The sequence below is a fragment of the Pantherophis guttatus genome, chromosome 14 (assembly GCF_059756535.1).
Source record: "Pantherophis guttatus breed Tessera chromosome 14, ASM5975653v1, whole genome shotgun sequence".
NCBI lineage: Eukaryota > Metazoa > Chordata > Lepidosauria > Squamata > Colubridae > Pantherophis > Pantherophis guttatus.
This window is the reverse complement of record NC_142076.1, coordinates 3,191,455-3,206,957: the sequence shown is the minus strand read 5'-3', so window position 1 is coordinate 3,206,957 and position 15,503 is coordinate 3,191,455. Positions and strand designations below refer to the sequence as shown.

At 48.0% G+C, this 15,503-nt stretch overlaps 3 protein-coding genes and 1 non-coding gene across 8 annotated transcripts in view; 2 read left to right on the top strand and 2 right to left on the bottom strand.

Moving 5' to 3' along the window:
* Positions 1-620, bottom strand: part of TRAF7 (TNF receptor associated factor 7) — a 64,774-nt gene extending 64,154 nt beyond the window's left edge. The window contains exon 1 of one of the 4 annotated variants that reach the window (XM_034420589.3): positions 221-620. The gene's annotated coding sequence lies outside the window, so the exon portion shown is untranslated. The remainder of the gene's footprint in view (positions 1-220) is intronic. The other 3 variants (XM_034420586.3, XM_034420587.3, XM_087878553.1) reach the window with 3 other exon arrangements.
* A 37-nt stretch (positions 621-657) lies between these two features.
* Positions 658-5,944, top strand: LOC117667311 (uncharacterized). 2 transcript variants are annotated; one of them, XR_004592007.3, is made up of 5 exons: positions 658-1,883; positions 2,120-2,191; positions 3,532-3,907; positions 4,579-4,618; positions 4,760-5,944. XR_004592007.3 is itself a non-coding variant. In XM_087878555.1 (5 exons), the coding sequence occupies exons 1-3, from the start codon at positions 707-709 to the stop codon at positions 3,553-3,555; spliced, it is 384 nt and encodes a 127-aa protein (XP_087734681.1). In that variant the 5' UTR covers positions 692-706; the 3' UTR covers positions 3,556-3,907; positions 4,579-4,618; positions 4,760-5,944. The 2 variants fall into 2 exon arrangements, 1 of the variants encoding a protein (XP_087734681.1); XM_087878555.1 differs by having other exon boundaries at positions 692-994.
* LOC117667411 (small nucleolar RNA SNORD60) lies at positions 4,287-4,372 on the top strand. Its single transcript, XR_004592033.1, has one exon. It is a non-coding gene; the product is annotated as a small nucleolar RNA SNORD60 (small nucleolar RNA).
* Positions 5,945-8,417: 2,473 nt separating the features above from the next.
* The window catches only part of RAB26 (RAB26, member RAS oncogene family), a 233,886-nt gene continuing 226,800 nt past the window's right edge, over positions 8,418-15,503 (bottom strand). Inside the window, exon 9 of the mRNA XM_060693025.2 lies at positions 8,418-11,317. Coding sequence (XP_060549008.2) covers positions 11,215-11,317 — 103 coding nt within the window. The 3' untranslated portion in view covers positions 8,418-11,214. The remainder of the gene's footprint in view (positions 11,318-15,503) is intronic.

Sequence of the window (15,503 nt, the reverse complement as noted above, 5' to 3'; positions counted from 1 at the left end):
TCGCCATCCGGGAGGCCAGTCCGAGGGCGGCGCTGCTCCTCCCTCAGGACACCCCCCCGCACGTGTGACAGGCCGGGGAGGTCTCCCATCATTCCCCCCCCCCCTCAATGGCTGCACTGTCGGGGCTGATGGGATCTGGAGTCACCCGCACCAGAGCCCGGGCCTCGTCCGCGCGGCCTGAGGAGGAGCTGCGTGCGCCCCGCCCTCCCTCACGCCTCACCTGTGGGCAGCCGGGGCGGCGGGGCCAGCCTGCGCGCGGCCGCCCACCGCATGGCGCCTCTCCGCCGGTTTCCCCGCCGCTGCCGCAAAGCGCACAGCCGCCCGTCTCGTCCTCTTTCCCTCACACCAGCCGGGCCGGAAGTGCCGCTTCCTTGAATCTCTCTCTTCCCCCCTCCCCTCCCCTCCCGAGTCGACGGGATTCGTAGTCCTGGAAAGCGTAGCGTTTACACAGAACCGGGTCCCGTTAACTTGCGGCTCGCCTACAACTCCCATCAGGGACCGCGGGGCAGTCGACTCGCCCGCCCCCTTCCGGGCCCGACGTCTCGCGTGATGAGAGTTCTTCTCCCCCAAGCCTTTAGGATTTCGAGCAGCGTTTCCCGCCCATTCCGGCTCCGGAAGTCGCTTCGCCTCATCCAATCCAATGACAACCCCCCCCCCGCCACTCCTCTACAAGAGGTCGAAGAGGAGGTTCTAAAGCGGATGGCGAATGGACGCGGCCGATTTAAGAAAGAAGCGAACGTTCATTGGCTACGAAGAGAGCAGAGAAAAGGAGCAATGGGATTGGCTGTTTTGGCGCAGAAATGCTAGCCAATCGGAAAGCGGCGAGCTGTATAAAAGGCGCGCGCGTGGGTGTTTCGTTCTTTCGTGCCTTTGCTCCGCTGTGGTGATGGTTCTTCTGGCTGGTTGTGCCTTCGGCTCGCCTTATGGCCGGAGGAACACGCGGCCGCGGCGCCTGCTTTTATCCCAAGGCCTTAGAACCCCGCGGGGGCTTTTGGTGAGTTGGCGCCTCTTTGGGCCTCCTGCAGCTGCGTTTATAGCCCTCGGTTGTGAAGAGGGGGGGCACCTCCGCCCTAATGTAGGCCTGGACGATGAGAAAGGCAGCCTTTCTTTCACGTCTTAAGTCTGTCATGGCTGCCTCTTTAATACCCGTTTTCATTTCAATAGGCCAGCCTCCCTTTTCAGGGCAGCGAAGGTGCAATTGCTAACACTCCTCCCTCCTATTCCCCCCCAACGACGACCCTCTCAATTCCTGCCAAATAGATAGGGAAGAAATGGAGGTAGTGACAGATTTTATTTTCCTGGGCTCCAAGATCACCGCAGATGGGGAAAAACTGCAGTCTAGAAATTAAAAGACGCTTGCTCCTGGGGAAGAAAGCTATGGCAAATCTAGAGAGCGTACTAAAAAGCAGAGACATCACCCTGCCAACAAAAGTTGTGTATAGTCAAGGCTATGGTTTTCCCAGTTGCAATGTTCGGCTGTGAAAGTTGGACCATAAGGAAGGCTGAGAAGGCCAAAGAATGGAGGCCTTTGAACTCTGGTGCTGGAGAAGAACTCCTGCGAGTCCCTTGGACTGCAAGGCGATCCAACTGGTCAGTCCTAGAGGAGATCAACCCTGACTGCTCTTTAGAAGGCCAGATCCTGAAGATGAAACTCAAATGCTTTGGCCACCTAATGAGAAGGAAGGACTCCCTGGAGAAGAGCCTAATGCTGGGAATGATGGAGGGCAAAAGAAGAAGGAGACGATAGAGAACGAGGCGGCTGGATGGAGTCACTGAAGCAATCGGTGTGAACTTAAATGGTCTCCAGGGGATGGTAGAGGACAGGAAGGCCTGGAGGAATGTTGTCCATGAGGTCATGATGGACAACAACATGACCCTGTGAGGTGGGTTGGAGTGAGAAGACAGAGACTGGCCCGAAATGCTACCCCCAGTGGCTTTGGTGCCTAAAGAGGAACTAGAACTCGCAGCCTCCTAGTTGGGCGGGCACCTGGAGGAGCCTGGGCTCTGCCTCTCTATCGCCCTTCAGCAGCTGCTGAAATCGACCCTGTTTCCTGCACACTGTTTGCACATGCCCTGCTCCCCGCCCCCTTCCCTTACAGGCTTTTGTTTTTTGTTTCAGCTCTGGGGTCTGAAGCGGCTTTTTAGCCAGAAGATGGGGAAGGGGAGCCCCACATCTGCTGGAGGCCAGAAGGTAACCTTGCAATGCTGTTTGGGGGAGGGAGGGAGGGGCCAGGAAATGGGAGCAGGGGAGGAGGAGAGAAAGATGGGGGCAACTTTGGGTGTGACCACCTGGGAGGGGAGAATAATAGGCCTTACAGGAGAAAGAAAGATTAGCTAGTTGAAATGATAAATTTAGCTCTGCTGTTTTGTGAAATAAAAGCTTTCTTGCTGTGTAGCCTAGCAAGGGCAAGGTATTAAAGCTGGAAGGTATCTTTGAGGTCTTCTAGTTTGATCCCCTACTTAAGCTCAATTGATGGAGCACCCACAACATCTGAAGGCCAGCTGTTCCACTTGTTAATTGTCCTCACTGTTAAGTTTCTGTTTAATTCCAGGTTGCTTCTCTCTTTGATTAGTTTCCATCCATTGTTTCTTGTCCTGCCTTCTGGAGTTTTGAAACAAGTTGACCCCTCTTCTTTGGGATAAGGTTTACTTGGGATAGGTATTTGAGGAGAACTTCAAATACTGGAACACTGCTATTGTGTGCCCCCCCTCCCCATTTTTCTCTAGACTAGCCATACTCGGTTCCTGCAATCATTCTTCATATGTTTTTGTCTCCAGGTCTTTAATCATCTCAATTCCTCTTTGCACTTTTTTCAAAGTCTCAACATCTTTTTTGCAATGTGACCAAAACTGGATGCAGTATTCCAGTCTTACTAAGGCTTTATAAAGCGGTACTAATACTTCACATGATTTTGATTCTATGCATCTGTTTATACAGCTAAGGATTATATTCGCTTTTTGGGCTGCTGCCACACACTGTTGGCTCATGATTAAGTGATCGTCCTTTAGGACTCCAAGGTCCCTCTCAGTTACTGTTTTTTAGCCAGGTTTCGCCTAACCTGTACTTTTACTTTTGGTTTTTCCTGCCCAGGTGCAAAACCTTGCTTTTCTTAACAATTTCATTTTTGTTGGACAGAGCCCATTGTTCCAATCTGTCAAGACCTTTTTGGATCCTGAGCTTGTCTTCTGGGCTATTGGTTATTTCTGCCAGCTTAGTGTCATCTGCAAATTTGATGAGTTCCCCTTCTATTCCCTCATCTAAGTCATTTATTTATTGAAGAGTATTGGGCCCAAGGCGGAACTTTGCAGTAACCTTACTTCCCTCCATGTAGATATAGTACCATTAAGGATTACTTGTTAGTATGGTTTGCCAGCCATCTCTTGGTGATGCTGTCTATCTCACACGTTTCTAGCTTACCAAGAAAGAGGTTGTGGTCTACTTTATGGAATGCCTTGCTGGAGTCTGAAATTTATTATGTTCATAGCATTTCTCTGCAGATATTCACAGATCTCTGTTTTAATTTTTTCCAGTATTTTCCTATGCACTTGACATGACACTCGCTGTGAGACCCACAGTCTTGGGTCTTCCCGAATGCTGATTTGAGAAGTATTTTCCTTGCCTGGTGCCAAGGTTCAAGATGCCCTTGTAGATCTCTATAAACAGGAGCATTATGACCCTGGTCACTTGCTTTGTTAGCAGTGCAAACCTCTCCCGGGGCATGATCGATATTCTGGAAGAAATCTCACTTTCAAACAACTGGACTGCAAGCAAGTAATACGTACATCATAAAGGCTGAAAAATGAAAGCATTTGAACTGCTTTTGAAAATCATCGATTTGTTGGACTTCCTAGGGAAAGTTTTTTAGAAAGCATCATAACAAATTGGACTGTGAACATTTAAAAACAGGTAGCCAATTTGAATTACACCACTGGGCTGAGGGTGCCAGTAGCTTTCTGCCAATTGGATGGGGAGAGTAGCTGAGGGGACCCCCAGCTCATTTTATAACAGGGTAGTGGAGATGAGAATGGGAAAGCATAGAGCCTTTGAGTTTCATAGTGGCGCTGGGGATGGAGAGGTCTCTCCTGCTTGGACTATCTTGGCTCCAGAAATGGAACCCTTATATAAATTGGCAGAGAGGTGGAGCTTTTAAAGATTCTGCTTTCCTTTTTCTGCACAACTAGATTACCTTTTTTCAGGTATGTTTCCAGCTGGGTAACTTCAGATCAAAATGGGAAAGGCGGGTCTTACAAATTGTAAGATCAAGTATTTTGCTAACCTAAATACCAGCCAATGATGATGAACTCTTTAATTTTCTGACACCTCGTATGAAAACTGCTTGCAGTTGGTGATTTTAAGCATGATCTGAGGCTTGGCATTCATATAATAGGGTATTGGGTCTGAATTGAGATAGGAAAAAACCGTTATTTTAGAACAGTTCTAAAACACGGGCCTCCCAATTGGGCAGGTCTTCAATTTTATACAATGTCTAAATTGTCTGGCCCGACTCCTAGAATATTGATAGAGTTTTGTGGTTGCTGGTTTAGAAAATCAATGGCATTTGTGTTTTTTCTTTTTAGAAGCAGATGGAAATAGAAGAGGACAGGTATTGCAGCACAGGTAATAAAAGTCACTTTTAAGACATTAAAATTCTTGAATACCAGGACAGTGTTAACAATCGATGTTGGGCAGGGAGGTTATGAAGAGCCAAATAATGGTTAAAAGCTATTCAATTAATCCCGTGTATTGTTTTTTTTGCAGGTGGTCTTATGTCCTTCGACTGAACTACCTTTCTCAACAAATGGAGCCAAGGATCGTTTCTATGTAAAGGTTTAAGTGGTGGCAGATCTGACAGGGATGAAGTGTCCCTCGACTGAACTTGAAGTTAACAAAAACTGCTTTGTCTTGAAGTTCTCAGTCATGGAAATGGTGACAAAGGAGAAGTGCAAATTCTCTTAATACTTTTCTCAACAAATGGAGCCAAGGATTGTTTCTATTTAGGGGTTTAAGTGGCAGTGGGTCTAACACCATGGTAGGCAGGCCTGGGCCTCCTGTGCTATAGATCTCCAAAGGCCTCCCCCACGCTCTGCTTAATGACCCAGATGTTCATTTAACATTGGGAAGAGCAGAGATGGAGGGTGTTAAGTGATGCCGTTCACCTGCTGTGGCAAGCAACCTCAGCATGCAAGGCTCCCTTGTATCTGGAGAACTACCTGCATCAATTGAGTGCTGCAGGCAGAATCCCTGCCCTTTCCACTAAACAGCTCAAATGCTGCAGGCAGGACAGAAGAGAGATGGGTGAGACTTGCTTCTCTGCAACAGTTACAAAAATCCAGGAACGCCTCCTGGTGACAACTGAGTGTTGCTTGGGACAAAGATTCCAAACAGATTGAAACTAGATAGCCTCCCACCGGTCAGTGAGCTACACTGGCTCCCGGTGGTCTTCCAGGTGCGATTTCAAGGTGTTGGTTACTATCTTCAGAGTGCTCCATGGCTTAGGACCTGGGTATGTACGAGATCGCCTTCTGCCACCGGTAGCCTCCCACCGGCCAGTGTGCTCCCGCAGAGAGGGACTCCTCAGGGTACCATCAAACAATGTCGACTGGCGACATCCAGGGGGAGAGCCTTCTCTGGGGGCACTCGCCCTCTGGAATGGATTGCCCCCGGAGATACGGATGATCCCTGATTGCGCACCTTTCGCCGTGCCCTCAAGATGTTATTGTTCCAACAAGCTGGGTTGGCCTAAACATTAATTTTAATGGGTTGTTTTTTGTTATAATGACGTTGGGGCCAAATTATTTAATGTGTTCTTAAATTGTTTTTAAATTTTATATGGATACATGTTTTATCTTTGGCTGTGCACCGCCCTGAGTCCTTCGGGAGAAGGGCCGTATAAAAATTAGAGAAATTAAATAAATAAACGGGGAATCCAACATTGGAAATAAATGGTATTTAGTCTGGCAGTGATGATTTTTTAGAATAGTTATAATGCATCAAAACCTTGCAGTGTTTCGGTGAATGCTGAATAATTTTGGCCAGTTTAAAAAGACTATTTTTGAAGGCTTAATTTTCAGTCATTTCATTTTTGCTGCCTTTGGTATGAAGTGTTGGGTTGCTACCAGTTTGCCCCAGATTGGGTGAACCGGTGGCAGCGGGAGGCTCCGCCCAGATGCTTCTGCACATGCACAAAAATATGCATGCACGTGCATGCCCACAAGCTAACCAGTAGCAACAGGTTTTAAAACCCGCCGCTGGATATGAACCATTCCAATATACTTAATCCTTTGCCGCTAATGAAAATTTTTTAAAGTAAAATGAAAAATCACTGAATTTTGGAAGTCCTTTACTGCCAATTGTTACCATTTTCTTGTGAAATACCTATTGTACATCATTTATAAACCCAGTCTGTTGTGGCACATAAACTCTTAATTTGATTCTTTGAGAAGAAACAATGCTTAACAATTTGGAATGTTGTTTGAACTTTCTAATGACCCTACAATCTAAAACACAATGAGTTTTCAGAGTTGACTGGGTCAAACTCCATTTGCTGGTAAACCCAAAATTACTAAGTCGCTATTTTGAAGTGTGCAAGTGCTTTGAAAGCCAAAGACAAAAATCATTTTCCCCCTTCCCTTGCTGGGTTGGGTCCGCTAATGCTTCTGTCAAACGCTTGACAAATGCAGAAGGGCCTTAATCTCCAAGTTGCCAGATTTCAATTGAATAATGATGAAATAAGGACTGGAAAGTATAACTGCATCATCTCCAGGGTGTTCCTTAAGTTTTTTTATCTAGTTTAAACCTCAATGCATTCTAAGTAGAGTGGTCTATGGAGATTCCCAGTTATGGTTGCCCTAAAGGTGATTTTTTAAAAGACAGATGGACTTTGTTTTCCCTGAATAGTGCGAACGGGTGTGGAATCTACTTCGAAATGCTTGAAATGGGTTTTAGCAGTTCCAAGAAGGTTCCTTAGCAATAGCACTTAGGTTTATATACCGCTTCACAGTGCTTTACAGCCCTCTCTAGGTAAGTGGTTTAGAGTCAGCCTATCGGTCCCCAACAATCGGTCCTTATTTTACCGACGGACCTTGCTTTATTTTCACTATTCAGATGACCCTGAGGGCACAGATAAACCCCCAATTGGCCTCAACAACTCAGAAAATACAATAACAATCGGATGATTGCAAGGAATATAAGTCCTTCCATTCACCATTCAATCAGAACTGAAGAAGCTTTTTCAGAAGCAAAACATGTTCAAGGAAAAACAAAGTCCTTTAGAAAAAATCGGGTGAAATGCTCTTGGCTTGGGCGAGTAGGTAGCAATGGCGGCAGGCAGTTTGAAGAACCGGTAGCAAAAATCCCTGCCCCCGCCCCCCATGCCCAGCCTTTTAAACGGCTCTGACGATCCCAACTGAGTTGCCTGCTCATAGGTAGCAAAAATCCCTCCTCCCCTCAGCTTGCTTACCTTAGCTACTGGTCGCAACGCCTTGCTGTAATTCCTGCAATCCATTGCATCAACAAGCAACTGAATCTCCCTGCCTGCAATCAAGCAGGCAGGGAGTTGAAATCTACAACTCTTAAAGTTGCCAAGATTGGAGACCCCTGTTCTATTGGGAGCTTTAAAAAAATAGTTAATTGGGATTTTTTTAGTTGTTTTTTTAGACCTAGCCATTTAAAGTTTAGGAAGTTTTAAATTTAGCTGCTTTTATATAAAAATAAAAATAAAATAATATTTGTGCAGCTTTCTGAGATTTAGTGTGTTTCTGTAATGTTTCTAACTACACAAATACAAAATCTCACAAAGCTGTATGTGGAATTTTGTGTGTGTGAAGTGTGAAAGTTGGTTTTTTGGGCTTTTTGTGGCTGTGAGGTTCCTGCTTGTTGCAGGGGCCATTTTGGGTCTAGCACAGCTGCTTTTACATTGTGGGTGAGCCTGTTGTGTTGTGTTTTGTAGGTTAAAAAAGGGCAAAGAAGTGACATTGACTTGGCCACGCCCACCTTACCACCAAGCCACGCCCTCCCAGTCACCTTACCACCAAGCCACGCCCACTAATTAAACCATGCCCACAGAACCGGTAGCAAAAATTTTTAGATTTCACCCCTGGAAAAAATACTTGGTATTCTAAGCAGAGCCATTACTCCTAAGCGATGCTCTGTCTAGCCAGTTAGGAAAAGACTTTCCATCTTTCGATTGGCTAGCCCAAAGTGGTTTTTCCTTCCCAACAGAGCACGCTATGGTTCTTCCCACCCACCTTCTGTTTCCAGTCTGATGTCCCTGTGGACAGCTCTTTCAGCCAAACTAAGTGTAAAATTAACCTTTATGCTAAAATTCCTAGTAGGAAGGGAGCCTTTGGGATCTTAAATCAGGCAGAATGAAAAATGAACGGATGCGGCAGTACCGGCAAAGAAGAAAACACAGATCTTTTTAGGAAGGAGGCCTGCTTTTAGACCTTAAAGCAAGCATCGTTAAAAAATCGTTTATTATGAGAAACCCCAAAAAGCCTATAAACAAGAGCCAACAGTTACCTTGGTACATAAATAACACTTTCAAGATGCCCCTCCAGCTACATGGCACCAAAGCCAGGTAGGAAACGGGCTGGCCTGCCGGATGGGGATTGCCAAAGCCAAGCCACAAATGCAGGGCCTTCGAAGTTAAGGCAAGACTGGCCCAACTCCTGCAGTTCTGCATTGCACGCAGTTTCCTCCTGGCTTGTGAACGTAACAAGCCACTAAGAACTGCAGACATGCGACATGCAAGCTGCCTTTGATAAGATTTCTTCCTTGGAGAATGGTAACAATAATCCAATTTAGGGCTTGTGTAAAGGACTCTTTAACTTAAAACACATCTGCTGGGTACAAGGAAAACGACATTTAACAAGGAAAGCCCAATGGCAATTTTAGCACACAAAGTATCACAAAGCACCTAATCCACATTGCCCAATGCCCTGAAATAAACTGGCTGATAAGATACGCTTGTCCCCTGCTAAAGTTGAGCTGCTGGCTTGCCTGGATTGCACAATCGAGCCAGAAGCTTCCTTGAAAGAGCTCTACACCAGTAGATGCTCCCCCAGGTCTGTTGGACTTCCACTGTGGCTGCGCTAGTGTCAACTTGCAAAGCTTTCAAGTTGCCATGAGCAGGAGGGAGGGAAAACTGAAGTGAATTCCATACATTCTCCTGACCGCAATCAGAAGGAGGGCGTTGGGTTTCACAGCCAGCCAAAGTGGTTAATTGGAGAATGTGATTTATGACATGGCCAGAGAGGAGGGGAGAGACAGGGTCATAGGGGAACGTAAATCTACGTAGGATTAGTCCTAACTGCATCCCAGTATTGCCGGAATGGTGCTCCTAATGACTATTTCCTTTGAAGTTTGGATCATGGCTCATGAATTAATTAGGATATCTTTCGGAAACTTGACAGCTAGTGGGATTGTAGGAGTTGACAGACCTATGCATCTGGAGGGCCATAGGTTGGAGAAGCTCAAAGGTTGAGAAGACTGCTAGCAAGTCACAGGGCCAAGTAAAAATGTTGAAGGAAAGATGATTGCATGGAGGAGTAGAGCCTATTCCACAGCTGGACAGGATCACCTCAGTCGGGGTGGGGAGAGAATGGCCATCAGAATCCCGGGGGGGGGGGTCTACATGCTTCCTGCCTTCCGCTGGAAGACTTAGCAATAGCACTTCGTCTTCTATTACCACTTCATAGTTCTTTGCAGCACTCTTCAAGTGATTTTACAGAGTCAGCTTATTTCCCCCAACAATCTGGGTCCTCATCTTGCCAAACTCGGAAGGACGGAAGGCTGAGCCAACTTTGAGCCGGTCAGGATGGAACTCCTGGCGGTGGACAGTCAGCCTAACCACTGAACCACTACAATGAGAGAAGGAGATAGATGATGGAGAGATAACAATAGTATTTAAGACTTATATATCACTCCATAGTGCTTTATAGCCCTCTCTTAAACAGTTTACAGAGTCAATATATTGCCCCTAACAATCTGGGTCCTCATTTTACTGACTTTGGAAGGATGGAAGTCAACCTTGAGTTGATCAGGATCGAACTGGTGGTGGGCAGTCAGCCTGCAATGCTCCATTCTAACCACTGCACCACCACAGCTCCTACCTGCTACGTCTCTGTCCCATCAGCCTGACCCAAGAATTACTTGCCAGCCTTGATCTGGAGAGATGTTTTCCCCACTTGCCATTGGGGCTCTGGGTCACACTCCCCTTCTTTGGGTGGGTGCATATGTCCGAGCAGAGGGCCTTCTTGATGAAAAGAGAGAAACGGGGATAGAATTCCTGGAAGGAGATCAACCGTACTTGGGATCAACCACTGGAGATGCAATAAGGAAATGAAGGACCCAATTTATTCCCATCATTTTGTGTTGCGCGTTTACAAAAAAAAAAAAAGGCACACCCTACTGCGCAGGAAAATTGCCAGAGCTGCAGCACAACCACCAAAGCAGAGGGAACATTTTATTCTGCCCTGCGAGACAGCCAAGAATAGTCATCGAGTTTGGGTGTTTTGAAAAAAACGTGTTCGAAAAACTTATCGGCAATAGCACACACCAAACATTTAAGTTCGATCTATTAAAAAAAAAAAAAAAGAATGAAATCCCCATGTTTGGGTACTCATTGAGGCAGTAATGATGAAAGTGGAGCTGAAGTCCCACATAAACAGTCGCTATATTAGGTCAACCCATGGCAACTGGACCCTCCCTGGCAAGGACTTAGGGCAGGGGTCCCCACACTTGGCAGCTTTAATACTTGTGGACTTCAACTCCCAGAATTCTCCAGCCAGCTAAGTCTTAAAGCTGCCAAGTTTGAAGACCTCTGACTTAGGGGAGGCTCCCCTGTGACCCCACTCCCTTTGGGGGCACTCATGCAGGATATCACACTGAGACTCCGCAAACCATACCTCCCCCTCCCTCCCCCCACCCCCAAAGGCCCTGTCCATAATTCAGATTGTCTGTTGCTGCCTCTAACCCGGCTCTCTTTTGGAAAACCACCTGCCTGCCCCGGGGAAGGAAATGAAGCTGCCCATCCCCCACCATTTATCCTTCCAAGTTTCACCTTGACAAAGACAACAAGACACAAGGAAGAGATTTGTAGAGCTTGTGCAGCAGGAAGGAGGAGAACGAGAGTGGCAGACACGGATGCAGCAGGCAGGGTGGACTGCTGAAGGGGGCGGTGGGGGGTCTGGACAGGACCCCCAAGAGAGAGTCTATGAGCGGCAGCAGCCAGCGCCTTTCACCTCCTTCCGGACGTAGTCGTGCAGTCTGAACCGGGGCTCATTGGGCAGCTTCATGGACCGGTGCTTCAGCTCCCTGGCAATTGAACACAAGGCTTCGTCAGTTCTCCCATGCACAGCCAGGCATCTCCTCCTCTAACCTAACCCTCCTCCCAGAGGGGAGCAACAGAAACAGACTGTAAAGTGGGTGTGTGGGGCCTCTAACAATGCTTAGAGCTCTGAGCACATAGCGCTGATAAGAAGCATCCCGAATAACAGGGAACTAACTTTCTATAATCTCCATTGTCCTCAACACTCTCTGTATGGACTTTCTATCTGAGGTGCTGCTGCCACCAAACCAAACAGTGATGCAGTTTGAAGTCACTAAGTTTGAGCAACACAGGTTCAGACGATGTCTTCCTCCAAACCCTTGGTAATCCCTACAATGTGTGCCCCAACGCCATTTTTGAGGCCACTGACATGTCCTCCTGCCATGAGGTATCCCTCTGTGGTTGCACAAGGAAGTCAAGGAAATGTAGCCCACAATAGCAGAAGATTCCATCCACTTGCCCATGATCAGCAAGTCTACAAGAACCCTCATATTCTGTCCAACTGGCAACTCTAAGCAGAGGGAGCATTCCCTGAGAATTTCCCTAACGGGCTCAGCTTGGGCATCATAGCAGCTAGGGATGGTGCTTCTCCCACATCCTTCCCCCAAAGGCTTCAGGTCACTTTAAAAAGGGTTGCTGGATGTTATGCCATGGGTGCAATAGCAGTAGCAAATTTCCTCCTTTTATTATTTTTATAAATCATTAAAGGCAGTGAACACATAAACAGATTAACAGAGTTGGAAGGGACCTTGTAGGTCATCTAGTCCAACCCCCCACCCAAGCAGGAGACCCTACACCATTTCTGACAGATGGCAGTCCAGTCTCTTTTCTTGAAAGCTTCCAGTGATAAAGCCCCCATAACTAATATTTCTTCCTCCGACATTCTCCACAACAACAATCAGGTGAATTGGGCTGAGGAGAGAGACTGGCCCAAAGCCACCCAGACAGCTCTTTCATGCCTAAAGTAGGACTAGAATTCCTAGTCTCCTGGTTTCTAGCCTGGTGCCGTAACCACTAGGCCAAACTCATCCCATAGGCTGCAGTTACCCTCATCCAGCCAGATTTGATGTCTTTTGTCTGCATTGCACCTGTGTCCCTCCTGGTTGGTACTGGCTTCCCGGGAGGTGACACGAGGCTGGCTCCAGAAGATTGTTAACGCTTCTTTGAGTGAGGGGGTCCTGCCGGCCGCTTTGAAAGAAGCGGTTGTGAGGCCCCTCCTCAAGAAGCCCTCTCTGGATCCGGCTGTTTTGGCTAACTATCGTCCAGTCTCCAACCTTCGCTTTGTTGCGAAGGTTGTTGAGAGTGTGGTAGCACAACAGCTTCCCCGGTACCTGGATGAAACTGTCTATCTAGACCCGCTCCAGTCCGGCTTCCGACCTGGGCACAGCACGGAAACGGCATTGGTCGCGTTGGTGGATGATCTCTGGAGGGCTCGGGATAGGGGTTGCTCCTCTATCCTGGTCCTGTTAGACCTCTCAGCGGCTTTTGATACCATCGACCATGGTATCATGTTGCACCGGTTGGCGGGGTTGGGGGTGGGGGGCACCGTTCTGCGGTGGTTCTCCTCCTACCTCTCTGACCGGTCGCAATCTGTGTTGACGGGGGGGCAGCGGTCGACCCCGAGGCACCTTGCTTGTGGGGTGCCACAAGGGTCGATCCTCTCGCCCCTTCTGTTCAACATTTATGTAAAGCCACTGGGTGAGATCATCCGTGGCTTCGGGGTGGAGTTCCATCAGTACGCTGATGACACCCAGCTGTACATCTCCACCCCAGGCCACCCCAACGATGCCCTTGAAGTGATGTCCCAGTGCCTGGAGGCCGTGCGGGCCTGGATGGGGAGAAACAGGCTCCGACTCAACCCCTCCAAGACCGAGTGGCTGTGGCTTCCAGCGTCCCGATATAGCCAGCTGACGCCATCGCTGGCTATTGGGGGCGAATCACTCGCCCCCACGGAGAGGGCTCGCAACTTGGGCGTCCTCCTGGACGCACGGCTGTCTTTAGAAGACCATTTGACGGCCGTGGCCAGGGGGGCTTTTTATCAGGTTCGCCTGATACGCCAGTTGCGCCCCTTTCTAGATCGGGACTCTCTACGCACAGTCACTCAGGCACTCGTCACTTCCCGCCTGGACTACTGCAACGCTCTCTACATGGGGCTCCCCCTGGGGTGCACCCGGAGGCTCCAGCTGGTCCAGAATGCGGCCGCGCGGGGGATTATGGGGGCGACGAGGCGCTCCCATGTGACACCTCTCCTGCGCGAGCTGCACTGGCTCCCGGTAGTCTTCCGGGTGCGCTTCAAGGTGTTGGTGACCACCTTTAAAGCGCTCCATGGCTTAGGGCCGGGGTACTTACGAGACCGCCTACTGCCACCAATAGCCTCCCACCGGCCAGTACGCTCGCACAGAGTGGGCCTCCTCAGGGTGCCGTCCGCCAGACAATGTCGGCTGGCGACCCCCAGGGGGAGAGCCTTCTCTGTGACGGCGCCCACCGTCTGGAACAACTTCCCCCCAGAGATACGTACAATAACAGACCTCCGGATTTTTCGTCGGGCCCTGAAAACTTATTTATTTCAACTAGCTGGGCTGGCTTGAGCTAAATTTTAAATTGGTTTTAAATTGGGTTGTTTTAATTTACGGCCAGAATATCTAATTATTTTAATACTGTTTTTTAAATTTTGTATGCTTTGTTTTTACTTAGGCTGTGCACCGCCCTGAGTCCTATTTGGAGAAGGGCGGTATAGAAATTTAAACAAATAAATAAATAAATTGCTCCACGTGTCTCTTCATCTCCCAGAATTTCTGATAGAATTTACCACCCCCCACTTAGTGGGATTCAAATTTTTTTACTACCGGTTCTGTGGGTGTGGTTTAGTGGGCATGGCAGGGGAAGGTTACTGCAAAATCCCCATTTCCTCCCCATCAGCTGGGACTCGGGAGGCGGAGAATAGATGGGGGTGGGGCCAGTCAGAGGTGGTATTTACCGGTTCTCCAAACTACTCAAAATTTCCTCTACCGGTTCTCCAGAACTGGTCAGAACCTGTTGAAACCCACCTCTGACCCCCACCCACCCCAAAATGGTGACACCATGCTTAGTTATGGCTGCTTTGCCTCTCAAGGGTGTTTCTGAAATAGCTTTATACCATCTAGCATCAGCCTTGTTAACTCTCAAGACCTTTCCACTATTTATTCAAAATAGACCGTGATATATAGGTATATAGGTATATACATATATACATGTGTAACGGGTGGGTTCTACTCACCACTACCGGTTCACAATGGGAGCACGCACGCAGAAGCTTCTATGCATGTGCAGATCGTTCGTGATGATGTCTGGGCGGGTGGGCGGAGCCTCCTGTCATTGTTACTACCGGTTCGCAAGAACCAGACTGAACCGGGAGCAATCCACCACTGATGTGTATATGGTGGGTTGCCCCTGGTTTGCACCGGTTCTATAGTAAAACCGGCGGGACCCCGATGTCACCAAAATGCCATGCACAGAAGAGCGCGCATGCGGCCCTGCTGCGAACCAGTAGTAAAGGTAAGTAGAACCCACCCTTGGTGTATGTATATATGTATGTATGTCTATGTCTATGTGTCTATGTCTATGTATCTCTATCTCTATGTCTGTCTGTCTGTCTGTCTGTCTGTCTGTCTGTCTGTCTCTCTCTCTCTCTCTCTCTATATATATATATATATATATCGGGTGAAATGTAAAATTTGTTACTATGGTTCTGTGGACATGGCTGGGGGGGGGGTAATGTGACTGGGTGGGCGTGGCCAACTTTTTTTTTTTTAACTTTTCAAAGCATTTTTTCTAATGCTTTGAAAAGCCTCTGCCGCTCAGGCAACTCAGCTGGGATCGTCAGAGACTTTTCAAAGCATTTTTTACCACCTCTTTGGCCAAGAGGTTACAGAAAAAATGCTTTGAAAAGCCTCTGACGATCCCAGCTGAGCCATACGATCATCAGAAGCTTTTTTTTTCAACTTTTAAAAGCATTTTTTCGTCTGAAGAGGTTGTAGAAAAAATGCTTTTAAAAGTAAAAAAAAAAAAGGCCTCCGATGATCCTGCGGCTCAGCTGGGCATGCCCCCCCCCCCCCCGCAGGGATTTTTGCTACCAGTTCTCCGAACCACCCACTGCCATCGCTACTGGACCGGGTGATCTGGTCCGAACCAGGA

What these genes read in the sequence shown, in the direction of transcription:
- LOC117667311 (XM_087878555.1), top strand. Translation starts at nt 707, where the DNA reads ATGGACGCGGCCGATTTAAGAAAGAAGCGAACGTTCATTGGCTACGAA. An exon ending in GAACCCCGCGGGGGCTTTTG is followed by an intron (nt 995 to 2,119) that starts GTGAGTTGGCGC and finishes TTTTTGTTTCAG; the next exon opens with CTCTGGGGTCTGAAGCGGCT. An exon ending in CATCTGCTGGAGGCCAGAAG is followed by an intron (nt 2,192 to 3,531) that starts GTAACCTTGCAA and finishes AATTTTTTCCAG; the next exon opens with TATTTTCCTATGCACTTGAC.